The sequence below is a fragment of the Melozone crissalis genome, unplaced genomic scaffold (assembly GCF_028551555.1).
Source record: "Melozone crissalis strain CALT ecotype California unplaced genomic scaffold, PUWL_Pcris_2 ptg000005l_1, whole genome shotgun sequence".
Classification (NCBI taxonomy): Eukaryota; Metazoa; Chordata; class Aves; order Passeriformes; family Passerellidae; genus Melozone; species Melozone crissalis.
Genome location: NW_026535783.1, coordinates 23486817 through 23500851, shown reverse-complemented (window position 1 = coordinate 23500851; position 14035 = coordinate 23486817). Strand labels below are relative to the sequence as shown.

The following is a 14035-nucleotide window of genomic DNA, read 5'->3' as shown; positions in this document are numbered from 1 at the left end:
GCAGTTGTATATCCAAATATCTTTAAGATATTGATATTAAATCTCCCCAAATGATGTACAGAAATACTACTACTGCTGCTTAAAGTAAAAGGGTATGAACAAGGCAAATTTAATATTTTTTCCATCTGAAGAAATAAAGATTAATTTCATAAGCCTCTTAAAACATGTGATCTTTGAAGACCGGACTATTGTTTTCAAGGACCAGGAAATGGGTCATGTCAACTGGATCTCAGGGGTAGTGTTCTCAGCCATTAGGGTTACAGAAATTCATTCTTAATATCCTGTTTGCAGGACCTACTATCTTCCCTGACTTATTATCACACTGTTAGTATGATTTGATGGTGCTTTTTAATGGTGATTTTAAACAAGTACAACTTAGTGATAAATTTGCTGTCTACCTGCCTCCTCTTCCAAATTTGGGATTAGAAATCTTACAGAAATCTTGGAAATCTGAAGGCTTCATTTAGAATTTTGTCTCTCATGCATAACTGTTAAAGTCACTGATGCAACTGATAATTTCTACTATAGTCACAATTTTATTTTTCTTCTTAATTTTAAGAAGTGCTGAGCCCCTCTTACATCACAAGTATTTGTGGGCAAACTTGAGTTGTATGTTGGAGACAGAGGTCTTGTACCTTACTCATCCTTTGCTGCACAGCGGAAATCTTGAGGCTGATACAGAGATACCAGTGTTCAGTGAATCAAGTTCAGTCACTTTAAATGAACATAGCTTTCAAGGAATTAGCTCTACAAGAGGAAACAAGAGTGGATAATTTTACATTTCTGGCTCTTTTTCTCTCTCTCTCTTTTTTTTTTTTTTTTAATGTGGAGCATTTCCTCTTATTTCACACATTTGGCATATTGTCCAGTTAGTCCTCCTTCCTTAAAGGAGGACCTCTAAGTGTTGAGCACAAGTCAGGGTACAAACGTTTCTTCCTTTGTTCCAAGATTCTGTCAATCACAACAAATGATTGATCAAAGCTGGGATTTGAATTCAGATAATCTCTGTAGTAGTGATTGCTTAAGGGCTTCCTTCCTCTTTAATCAAAACCACAAAGATTATAACTATTTTGTTTGGGAGGAATCCAGTTCCTTCTGGATGCTTGACCTGCATTTCAGAGCCTTGCTCTGCACACACAAGACATGTATCATGTGGTGTTCAGGTGCTATTCACATCATGCAGGTGTTCAAGTGAGCTCCAATTTTAGGATGACTTTCAGAATCTGAAGGGTTTTCACTCCAATTGCTACACCCACCACACCCATTATCACCATGAGAGACACTTCCAACGAGCTCACTCAAAGCAGATATTTTAAGAACAGTTACAAAGGAAGTCTAATCTTTCTCCTCAAACTAAGACATTCTAATGGCTTGCACCTCTTCATTAGGCCTGCTTTATGCCTTGTATTTTTGTTTTATGCTTGCAGCAGGGAAATAGAAGTGTACAGAAAGAATTTACAAACACTTCACCTTGGAAACATATCCATACAATTGTGAAACAGCACATACTAGCACTTAGAGCCATTAACTAAAGTTGTCAGGCAGAAAGAATTCTCAGTGTTCTGCCTGTCTGGAATTGCTCACAGGAATATTGCATTGTTGTCTTCTAAGCTCACTAAGAGAAATTAAAAAATAAACTTATTTTGAAAGAAAAACAAGGTTTTGAAAATCACCATGAAAAGTAATGAAGGCAAGATGAAACAGGAAGACCAACAAGAGGATTAGCTTTGCTTGCAGGAAAAATACAGTTTGCTTGGAGATATGATGATATCCCTGTATATATGGGAACAAGGCTGGAGTACTGTCATGCCATCATGAGCTGGGAACAACAGCAGTAATTCCTGTGCTCGTTCTCAAGCAAAAATAACATGGCAGCAACAGATGCTTTGATTGAAGGCTTTGAAATGGAAATGCTTCTTTTCATACAGTATGCCATTGAAGTGAGATGTGGAAGTGACAGTAATTGTCACACCTGGTATCCTAATGCCTCAGTGGCACCCTACTGAAGGGGGACTAGGTAAGGGAACTTTTAACAAACTGCATACATGTATATGGAGCTTGTTGAGATGCACCCACAGGTGTAGAGAGATAGCTGACTTAAGGCATTGTAAGGTCATTCCTGAGTACCTGTTTTATTTTATGGTGGTAAGGGAGAGGCTTCTGAATACTGAAAGCTAGAATGTGTCCCTTCAGGAGAGCAAGAAGAGTGATCAGTCCAATAACAGACTGGTCAGCCTCACCTCAATCCCTGAGAAAGTTGTGAAGCAGCTAAGGGGGGGTACAATCTCCAGACACATGAAGGATGTAAAGTTGATCATGAGCAAGAAGCACCGACCTATGAAGCAGAAATTATGTTTAACCGACATGATAGCCATCCACAATGAGGCAACTAATAACATACAAGGAGAGAAGTGTGTATGTTGTTTACCTCAGCATAAGCAAGGTGTTTGCCAGAGTTTTCCATTAAATCCTCACAGATAAGCTGACAAAGTATGGTTACATAAGCAGGCTTGGGGCTCCCTGTGTGGTCAGTGGCCTGAAATCCAGTTGGAGGCCAGCCAGTAGTGGAATACAACAACCATGGATATGAGGGCAATATAGTTTAACTTTTCACCAATGACCAGGATGATGGGTCAGAGATCACCCTCAGGAAGCTTGCAGATGACACAAAGCTGGGAGGAGTGGCTGATACACCATATGGGTGTAGTGCTGGTCAGAGGGATCTAAACAGGTGAAGTGGGCAGCCGAGAATGTCATGAAGTTCCACACACTGGAATTTCACACAGATGCATGCACAGTCCTGTCCCTGCAAAGGAACAATCCAGGCACCCATGCACACTGAGGGCTGAGTGTCTGGAAACCTCCTTTCCTGAGAAGCACCTTGGGGCCCTTCCTGGTGTACACCAAGCTGACCAATAGCCAACAATGCACAGCAAACAGGCCAGCAGTACTCTGGGGCAAGTTAGGAAGAGCATTGCCAGGCAGACTGAGGGAGGTGATACTCAGCCCTGCTGAGAAAGGTGAGCAGAAGGGATTTTAATATCGCCACTCTGCAGATGTTGACAGTTAATTCATGTCCTCTCAGTCTGAAGTCATAGCATAAAATGAATAAAAGATTGTCTGGGTAGAGAGACGTGCGTTACTGAATTCATGTCCTGACGTACACACAGGAACTTCAGTGAAAAAACATTGTCTGGTAATTAAACTGTATAAAAAAATATATATATGTGTGTGTGTGTGTGTACATACATACATACATACATATATATATATATAAAGAGTTAAAGGAAAAGTTATTTTCACTTGAAAAACTATGTAAGGGTACAATTTACACAGCTCACTACTAGGAGTGAGTTAATAATGTTCCAGAGGGAGATGAAACGCTTGCCACACAGCTTACCCCTCTGGATCTATACAGTTCTTTTCAGCCATGGGTACTATGACTGCTATCAAGGAGCATACGGGTGAATTATTAAGAGAAAGACTGAGTGATGAGATTCTTACACAGAAACAGGTTATCTGAAGATCCTTCAGTAGAACAAGGAAGAGAACTGCATGCTGGAGAAAGGGATTTCATGACAGGCATCTCCTGGGAACGCAGCAAAAACCTGTAAGCTTTACCATGCTACCTTACAGAATCCCTACCAAGGAATAAAACCTTTCCCTGCCCTGAGAGAAAGCAAAGTCAAAGCAATCTGTTTATTCAGTCTGCAGCTTTTTTCCATTGTACATTGCAATATGTTATTCTAGCACAAGTGGAATTCAGGAGATGATCTCTCTGGCTGATGGTTCGACTGGTGAGAATATTAGACTTCAACTTTATCTCTGCAAATAATGGCCTTTCTCTGGAATAGCTGAAACTCTGACAGGAAGGAAGAGACTTTAGTGGGAATTTCCCCTAGATAACAGCCCTTAGTTTATAGAAATCCCGTTCCATTATCTCTAAATATTCTAAACATATAGAACAACACTACTCAGTATGCTGAATTAGCAAAAACAGTGCTTTCTGCAAAAATCTTCAATATTTTTAGCTTACAGATCTTCTAATATTCAAAAAGAAAATCATAGATTTGAGGAAATTTAGTGACAAAAATACAGAACTGTTTTAATGGACTCAGAACATTTCCTAATAATTTCTCTACTCCAGTTTCATGAAGTGAGGCACATAGTCCACCTCTTTTCTGGAAAACTTTTCTAAGAGAGCAGAATAGCTATAAATCCAGATCCCACTACTTTTTTGTAGTATCTTTCTATAAGACTACTAGCTTACTGTTCAGCTAAGATTTCTATCTATAATCAACTGTGCTATTTCTATTTGATCAGGACTAGCTTACAATATACCAGGTGAAAGAAATTATCAATAAGCAGTTTATAAAATACATTACATGTAGAATGTGAGATAAATATATAAATGGAATTTTTTTATCTAAATGTTCTCTGAAATTTTGGTAGCATGAAGCACATTGTTAATTTCTACTTAAGCCCTGTTTTTATTCTAAGTTGAAACTCTTCCTTGTGGATTTTTGTCAGAGCTTTCATATGACACTGCTGCTTGAAACTGGAGGGAAAAACACATTGCACAAAATACAAATAAGTTTCTCTGCTATTTCCTTTACTGGTGAATACTACAGCAGTAAAATGCTTCCCATAAAATCAATCTTAGCTATGTTTCACTACCTTTTATCAGAGTTTGCTCTTTATAATTACATTTTAAAAAATAAGAAAGTTAAGTCTCCATTAGGAAATGAAAATTTGCTGGCACTTGTTTTATTGTAAGATTTTACACTATGAAGCAATTTTGACTTTAAAAGATGCTTGTCATCATTACATGCTTTCCTTACTTGGTATAAATTGCTATATATAGGTATGGTATGTTGATGTTACCATTTATCTTATTATGCACTTAATTTAAGATAATGCATATGACAGCGCATCAAACAGTCCTGTTCTGTTTGACAGGGGCAAGACTACAAGGCAATTAGAAATTCAGGGTGTAAAGCAGACTAAAATTTCACATTTGAGATGCAATTCAGCAATGGGCCTCAGTAACTCATTGGGCAGTATTTCCTTTTTGTTTCTAAAATTCAGATGTTTATTTCTAAAAATTTTAAACCGTGCAAAAGGAGAGATAGTATTAAAACCTGTAACTTCTAAAAACCTGGAAAAATAATTTTAAGAATATCTTCCACCCTAGTGGTGAATAAATTATCTCAGTAGTCCAGCTTTCCACACGGCCTTTGCACATCTCTCATTGTTGGTCCATTCGAGCAGGAAGGAAATGCCTGGGTTCAGTTCTTGGTGTTCTGTAAAGCTTCTATGAGAGCTTTGTTGTATTCTTTGACCAGCTTTCTTGAATTCTTCATTATTGGCTGGTAGTCACTCTCCTGACTTTTTGCTGCTATGACTGATTAAAAGAATTAAGGAAACAAACTGCCAGTATAAATAGGAGCATAATCACAAGGGAACGACAAGACCATACATTTCCTTCTGTGAAAACTGTCAAGGGATGAAAATAGTGGAAAAAACTCATACCAGGGCTAATAATAATAATAATCTACACTTATTTACTAGCTGCCATCTCACGACAAGCACTTTAGAAAAAGGGAGCGATTACATACCTAAGGCACTTTTGTTCATATATATATATATATATATATGTAGGCAATAAGTTCCTCAGGAAGGACTCTGCTTATTGTTACATTGCAAACCAACTCACAGAAGTCCCAGTCCAAGAAAGCAGCCCCGCTCCAGTAGCCCAAGATTTAAGAACTTTGTATAAGGGTCTGCAGTTGGATAGTCAATGTTTTATACTAAGTTAGGAGATACTTTAATATCCTGATCAACTTGTTTTCTTGGTTTTAAAGTCTTTTCTGTTGAGAAAAACTGTGTTTAAGAGTATTGGCTTAATAAAATATTCCTGTAGAGCCTCCTTCAAAGAAGAGGTGGCTCCAAACTATATTACACTAGCCAAGACTTTTTCAGATATTTTTCTAGGAATTAGAGCATGTAGCAGATTTGAGAAATGGGATATTTGGTATTTGCAGAAAACAACATTATATGTATACATGTACATATAGCTATACGTATGTGCATTAATTACTAAATAATTATCATCATCATCAGTATTATTTCCGTGATGGCTAGCCTAACACAGAATTGCCTGAAATACATCCCCATGCCATTTTCATTGCTCAACACACTACACTAGATGGTGGAGTCTAGTTTTGACGTTACCTTTACCAATTACATTTGTACTGTAATCATGTAACAGTGATTTTGTGCACCTTAGAGATTTCAGATTTTTTAAATAACAACTTGTTTCTTAAATAATTTTGAAGAAGTAATTTTATTGCAGTGAATTCACTGTCCTTATAAAATAAAAGCACAGCTTGGCCCTATTCAGATCTCTATAATAACTAAGCAGAAAAACAGAAAAATAGTACTGATGTGAAGAACCATCATTTGTTTAATTAAAACAAATTTCAGTGCTTTTCCTAATTTCAAAAACTATCTTATGAAAGCCAGTTGCAAATCAGCAAGTAATGATTTTGCTGACATGATTACTGAAATGCAAGTTGTTAATCTGAATTCCATAGAGAGCTACAAGACAGTTCCCCCACCTCAGCATGTTTTCAAGCAATGTTACACTGGCAGATTAATATCAGTTAAGACTGAAGAGATGTGAAGATAAACTTTATATGTAATCTTGCAGAAAATCTGAGAAAGAAGGAAAAATTCCAGACTGCAATGCAAAGCTTATGTTTTAGGACTCTGTAAAACTCTTTCAGACAGCACATGCAAGTTTCGCTATATATATCAGCTAAGCAGATATTTGCAAAGAATTGCCTTTCCCCTTCTCCCCTGTCTTTTGCAGCCCATTTCGTCCTGTCTTGCTCTGCTGGAGGAAACAGACTACTTCCTCAATTAATACAGTGTATGAATTTGACTCTTACTTCTTAAAGAAAAGGATACACTCCTTCATCATAAAGTTATTTTGCTCATGGTGCTGCCACTTCCTCTCCAAATTTGTAAGCTGAAAACACAAAACCACAAAAGGAGCCAAAAATTAAAATAGTAATAATTACACATATATTTACATAAATAATTTTGTATCAGTACCTTGTACTCTATCAACTGATAAGATCAAAGTTATTTCACATAAAAACCACAGAAATGAGAAACAATGGCAAAATGCTTTTAAAGCTGCTGCTGATTAGCCTGCATATATAATTTAGTACTCCATAATTCATCTGCATAAAAACACTGTATGCAACTGCAGCAACAGATGAAAAAATCAGATGAGAATTCAAGATTTGTCATATAAAAAAGTTACCAGGCAAGTCAGAAGTAAAAAGGTGAACAATTCAGGGAGATACTAATTCTAATTATGCTCCATATCATTTAGATGGATCTCTTCTTAGAATCAGTAAAATCTAAAATCACCAGAGATACAATATTTCCTGACACTGTCTTGGACTTTGCACTACACAGAAGAAACTTCCTCACTTCCATAGTTAAGTTTCCTGTCTGATGCCAGAAGTTGTGATAAGAACAGAGCTGCAGCGAGAAGATTGTAGGAGTGTGGGTTCAGCGCTGGCACTTCTTCAATACTTTCAGCATCAACAGGAAACTAATGTGGACATTATATTGATGGCTGCTTCCTTACAATACAATTTTATATTTGTTTTTCTGATGCTACTGTTCAAGGTTCTGCATTTCAAGATATGAAGATGTTATTTTTAAAAGTAAAACTAAAAACCATTCTGAGACTAAACTTTAAGTGGAAACTGAGGTAATAAATAAAGAAAATATTGCAGTATTTTAGTTTAAAGCTTTCCTTAAGCTGGAAGAAATGAAAATAGTTTCTATGTAATTCAAACTTTAACAGTAAGAATCAGTTTATTTAGTGTACTAGTTTGCAGGAAACAAGGGAATAATTTGTTTCCAAGATTAGGTATTTCTGGCTCATTAGAATTATTATTGTCCTTTTGGTAGACATATTGCTGCACATAACACAGCCAGCAAAGGAGCCTGGAACTGAAATACATGTTATCTTGCACAGAGAAAAGAAAAGATTCAGTGTATTTTTACAGTAACTGCTTGAAGACCAGCTGACCTCTTGCAAAACTGCCCAAGTCCTCCACATTTATGAACGCTATTTGTACTTCAAGATGCTTGACAAATGTCAAATAATCAGCTATTATAAGACATACCTTAATTCACCCTCATTTTTTACACTCAGGGCGTAAAAAGTAAAGAAAAAATCCTTTTCACCCACATAAAAATAGAATTGCCACAGCTTAATGAACTGAAGAAATTGCATACAACTACTATTTTTTATAAAATGCTTAGACTTATTATGCAAGTGACTTAACACTGTTTGAGTATGCATTTCTAATTTACCTAAACCCTAGAATTTGATCTTGGCAAAAAAGATTCACAGTGTCTGAAGTCTTTCACATTTTGGCATGTAGCTTTGAGGATTTGTATCATCAGCCTAGAATGATTATCATAACCCTATGCTACAAATGGACACATATGTCTCAGTCAGAGCTATATTTTCTCATCTGCTCCGCAACATTAATTTCAAAAGAAAGTCAACTTAAACATGTGCAATATGACCTTCAGCTTTTAACTGTATTAGCAAAAAATAACAGTTCTAAAGGACAAATATCTCAAAAACATAAATGAAAAAAAACCAGTGGAATGCATTTAAAAAATCAGTTTCCCTTTCCACCTTATTTTAAGGCTATCTATTTTTCTTCTGTGCATTCAAACGTATTTACCAGTAAAGTTCTGCTGCCAAAATGACAGCAATTTATGTGTGTTTATAATGAAAGAATAGAAGCCGATCAAGAAGCATTAAATGTCTTTCCTGATTCACTTTTGAAATACAAATATACATATATACCAAAGTTGTTTAAATGTGAACAGACCCTAAAACTTCAGTGGCCTGCAAGGAGCAGAATTGGAAAAAGGAAAATGGAATTAATAGTACAGATTTAAAGGAAAAAAAAAAATCACCACAACTTTAAAAACAAAAGAGATCTTAGCTAATTAGCAGTGACCTTTTTCTTCCCTGCAGTTTCTTTCTAAGTTCGTCCTCAAACTACTTAAGCAAAGGAAGGGCAGAAGGTAGAGAGTTCTGAGCAAGATTAACACGAACACTTAAACAAAGGACTCACATAACTTTTAGCTCAGAAAGATTTCTGCTAATAATCCAAAGTTTACAAGCCATTTGTTGGCACAGTATTACCTTTTGTTTGAAAACAGCAAATACAGTTACACACTTTCAACACATGACTTAGAAAACTCACTGAGAAGGAACAGACAGATTCTGCCTGTACAAAGCTTCATGTGTATGAGAAAGCCAAAACCAAGAAACAAACAACTGAAGGAATAATATGTAACTTGACCTATACCTGAGAATGGGTCTCATTTTCTTGCAGCTCCTTCTTTAGTGTCTCATACTCTGTATTCAAATGCTCCATTATTTTCTTAAAAGTACGACTTCGTTTTGTTAATTTTTCTTTGTCATCCTCGAGTTTCTAGTTAGGGAAAAACCCAATAGAAACTGATTAATGGATGAGTTAATTTATGTGGGCTTCAAGCACATTACTTCAATTTACCTTTTAAGATGCTACTTTTTTGTCCTTTTAGAACAAGATCACATGCATATGTGTAAAGAACTCATATGCTTTTCTCTAGCACTGCATGCTCTATCCCAAAAACAATAATCAATGATTATGACCAAGCTGTATGCTTAGACAATACTGTATGAACACTAGTGGGAATGCTGTTATTAAGAATTTGTAGGAAATTCTCTTTTGCTTGTGTTCTGTGTTAGATTGCTAAATTCAAAGCTATGGGCAGTCATAAATTGCATAAGAGTTTAGCTGAATCACTAAAATAGAATGGGGAGATTTTGTGGAAGGCAGTTATTAAAAGATACACAGCTGAATACCTGCTACATGTACCCAGTTAACAAGTCACACATATAAGCAAAATAGTATTTGGATTAATTTGCACTGATGTGCAATCCTGTTTTTCAGCTGTCAGAAGGACTGCCAGTCACAAAACTGGATTCCCCTCCACTAACTGTTCAAAAGCACACACTTTGTTTCATCCCTTTCATTACCTTTTTCTTTTCTTCTCCTGATGCTTTCAGAGCTGGCAAATTATTGTAGATCTCCAACTCTGCTTTTGTCTGTTCAATTTTGTCCTTAAGAGAAGCTAGTTCACCAACCATCTTGCCCTCCAACAGTTCCATCTTCTGTAGGTCCAGCTGCAGTTTTTGACTCTCTAGATCACCAGAAACACAATCTCTAATTAACAGTACTTTTTGTTTCAAAATACACAGCCCATTACATAAACATTTATGCTATATTTAACCAATATAAACACTTCTGATTTTTTGTATTTTTGGGAGTTATTAATGTGAAGGAAACAAAAAATTTGATCTTCACCACCATGCCACAAGTCAGACTCACACACTACAATTACTGTATGATAATCCATAAGTGAAGTGTAATGAAAATATGATGATATGTATCACAGTGTTTCTATTTGTAATGTTTATAGCACCATGCAATTAATTGTAGCACCACAATCTTAAAGCAGTGGTGATAACTTACAAAAACTTTATTGCAATGCAATAGAAGTGCAGACAGAACACAGACCAACCAAAGAAGTATTTTTATGAATTTTTTAGCATCATCTTCTTTTTATTTGTGCTGCTTGGATATGGATAAGACTTGGTTTTAGGACAACAAATAGTGAAACTTGCAGTAAACATTTGCTTTGTAGAGGAAAACATTTTCATATATCCTTCATATATTCTTCAAAAAAGAAGCGTCACAGCTTACAGCATCAACATAGGCTACAATATATAGCATTTACTTCTGAGATGCCATTAAAAACATAGCAGACTTATGTAATTAAAAGAATTAGAACTGTGGGTGGATTATGACATAAAAAGGACTGTAAAGACTGAAACTGTCCAGACACGTGGGAGGGAAGAAACTATATATACATAAAGTAATAAAAGTACTTTGACTCAGTCTTGGGTTAAGTTACTTACCCAGAGTCAGGAAGGACTAGATGTTGGCTAGACTTAGTTTGGATGGTTTTGTGATCTGACCTGTCATTGTATTTCATTCACGTTCCTGAACTCTGAACACATAGCTATATCATCTTATGTTTCAGATCTGTGTCTAACTCAGAAGAACAACAGAGATAATGCAGTTTTCTTCCTACATTCCAAAGTATCAGGCAACATGGGCTATTGAGAGGAAAGAGACTGCACAAAAAACCTTTTCTGGCATATGTTTGCATCTTGAGATTTGTGCTGATCTGCTGAAAAAAGGAGAGAAAATTTCCTCCCAACTTAATCAAGGCAGTATAAATCTTTAAGGCAGAAGAAAATAGGTGTGTCCATGGGATAGAAGGAGGGTTCACCTTTCCAAAAACTATGGGTATAGTTGTCAGTGGACTTACATGGGAAAATCTTACCTGATCAAAACATTCAGAGCAAGATTTTGCTACTCATGTCTCTGCTTTGTATTTATGCCATATACTTATATTTTATAGTAAAACACTCACTTTTATCAACATTTCTGGCACATTACAGAGCACTTTCATGATTTCTTTAGGAACCTCAAAATAAAAAAAAAGGACACACCAAGATTTCTGTACCATTTGCAATTATCCTGAGGAAGGCTTATCCATAAGGTAAGATTGAAAGTGTCCTCTATGTGCAAGGAGCATTTATATAAATATGAACAATTCCTATGCAAATTAAAAGAAGTATTTGAAATGATAATATTTTTGATTGCTTCACATGTATGTAATTCACAGTCTGCTTTCCACTGCAAAGGACTTAAGAAAACACATTAGTGTATCTACAATATTTTATAACTGCTCAGTCTTTCACAATGAAGTTTCTGGCATTGGTCAGTGACAGACTGTAAACCATAACTGAACAGATCACCTCTTTCCTTTCTTGTTCCTAGAGCACTGTGGTTTAAAGACAAATCAATAAATGAGAGTTTTAGATCAGAAACAGTAAAAAATAAAATTAAAAAATAGACTCAGATTGGAGAGAAATAACAGAAAACAACTAGAGATGTTCATGAGTATTTACCCAGGTCTGATCACAGCATTTTCACTTTTTATACAGCTGTTCTAATATCTGTATTTTGTTATTTTAAAATTATAGATAGTTGACCAGTTGGAATTTATTTCACATGTAAAGACTAGTGCCAACCCAAATGCCAAAAAGGCAAAAAAATTTCTTGGACTGTTCTGTCGAATACAAGTATGATGAGACTGCAATGGATATTCCTATCCATTCACACTTTCTGGAGGAAAAGGACAAAACTGGAAGGGGAAAATTTTATCCTTATCCAGCAGCAGACTCAATGAAAAAATCTCAAAACTGAAAAAACCTCAAAATTCCTCTAGGGGAAGAGACAGGAAGAGGATGCAGACTAGTTCCTTCTGATAGGCCATGAAGTTGCAGCATCTAGCATGCAGTGTGTACACAGTGGCAAATTCTCAGAACAAATTACAGTGACCCAGGGAAATGTTTTTGGGAAACTATGCCATCAGCACTTTTGTTTACCCTTCACGATTTCCTTTTCTTTTTTATTTTTTTAAGGATTCTGCTGGTGGACTTTTTATATCTTTGTTACGATAAGAAAGTGTGGAAATCCAGATTTTAATCAAAACAAAAGAATTCTGAAGATGGCTGTGCTATAATTCAAAGATTAGAAGGAACTTCAACTGTGCAAATTGAGCATTCACTGTATTTCTGAAGGAATCTTGTTTGTTAAACTATCTGTGAATCCCAGCTGTCAGACATTTACTTAGGAATAACTTAAATTGTCTGCTGAAAATTATGTACTGTAACTTCCTCCTCTTCCCTTACAGAGAAAAAAAATTTTTTTTCAATAATGCCTCTGTAGTACCACACGCTTCCAAAACATCCTTATATTGGAAAATAGTCATAAATGATGCTTATATGGAAGAACAAAAAGTCATATTTGCACTTTTATAAATATAAGGCCCAAAAATTCAAACTACACTACAACTGCAAAATGAGTATTTGCAGATGAGCAAACACTAGTGTTAAATCACACAACAGAAAATCAGTTTCTCTAAAATTTTGTGCCAAATAAATTATTTGTTCGTAACTACTCTGAAGTCATAATACTGGCTCCTATTTTGAAAATTACTGTGAAGTACAACATAATACAGCCTTCTAAGCAAATGATTTATCAGTCTTAATTCCTGCCCCTTCCTTTCAGCAAAACAGACAAGGAAAGGTTTGCTGAACCAATAATGATATTGGCAAAGACACAGAATTAAACAGTGCAAATAATGAACTAAAGAGATACTTCTTACAGGAATGAAATTAAACTACTGTCTGCTTTTTGAAATTACAGAGAACATCCTCAAGATGCTAATAAGTATTTGAGTGTTTAGAAAATAAAGTCAAAATGAATATTCACTCTGCAGAACTGAAGCCTTGGGATTTGAGAGCTATTCACTGTTGTCAGTTAATTGCCTGTGATATATATCCATTTGGAAAAGCATAAACCATAAGTAAGTGATACTAAGAACTACATTTACAAAAAATTCATGGTTAGATAAACATGCAAGACTCTGTTTCCATTTATTAAACACTCTATCAAGATCATGGAAGATCTTGTTTTGAGGCAAGTATTAGTAAAATAAAATTCTAGCTCAATTCAACCCCTGTATTGAAATACACGTGTTAAACATATATCTGGCAAGGAAGATGATAATTCAGTGATAATAGTAAGGTAAATATAAATAAGTATACATACCTATTATAAATACATAGCATACAATATCTAATAGATAATAGATATAAATAAATAAATAAAACAAATAGAAATAAACTGATGAAAATAAATAGCTTGTTACCCAGAAGCATTTCAATTTGTGAACTTATCACTGTATTTTAATATTTGGAGATGACTTGATATCTAATATTCAGAAATCTTCTACA

General features: G+C 35.4%; 1 protein-coding gene across 3 annotated transcripts in view; it reads right to left on the bottom strand.

Moving 5' to 3' along the window:
* Positions 1-14035, bottom strand: part of IFT74 (intraflagellar transport 74) — a 44573-nt gene that overhangs the window by 3818 nt on the left and 26720 nt on the right. The window contains exons 17-20 of one of the 3 annotated variants that reach the window (XM_054289858.1): positions 10139-10302; positions 9423-9548; positions 6973-7033; positions 3348-5404 (exon numbers count right to left, since the gene is read on the bottom strand). In XM_054289858.1, the coding sequence (XP_054145833.1) occupies positions 5289-5404; positions 6973-7033; positions 9423-9548; positions 10139-10302 (467 nt within the window). In that variant the 3' untranslated portion in view covers positions 3348-5288. Of the gene's footprint in view, positions 1-3347; positions 5405-6953; positions 7034-9422; positions 9549-10138; positions 10303-14035 lie in introns of those variants that run through there. The other 2 variants (XM_054289849.1, XM_054289867.1) reach the window with 2 other exon arrangements.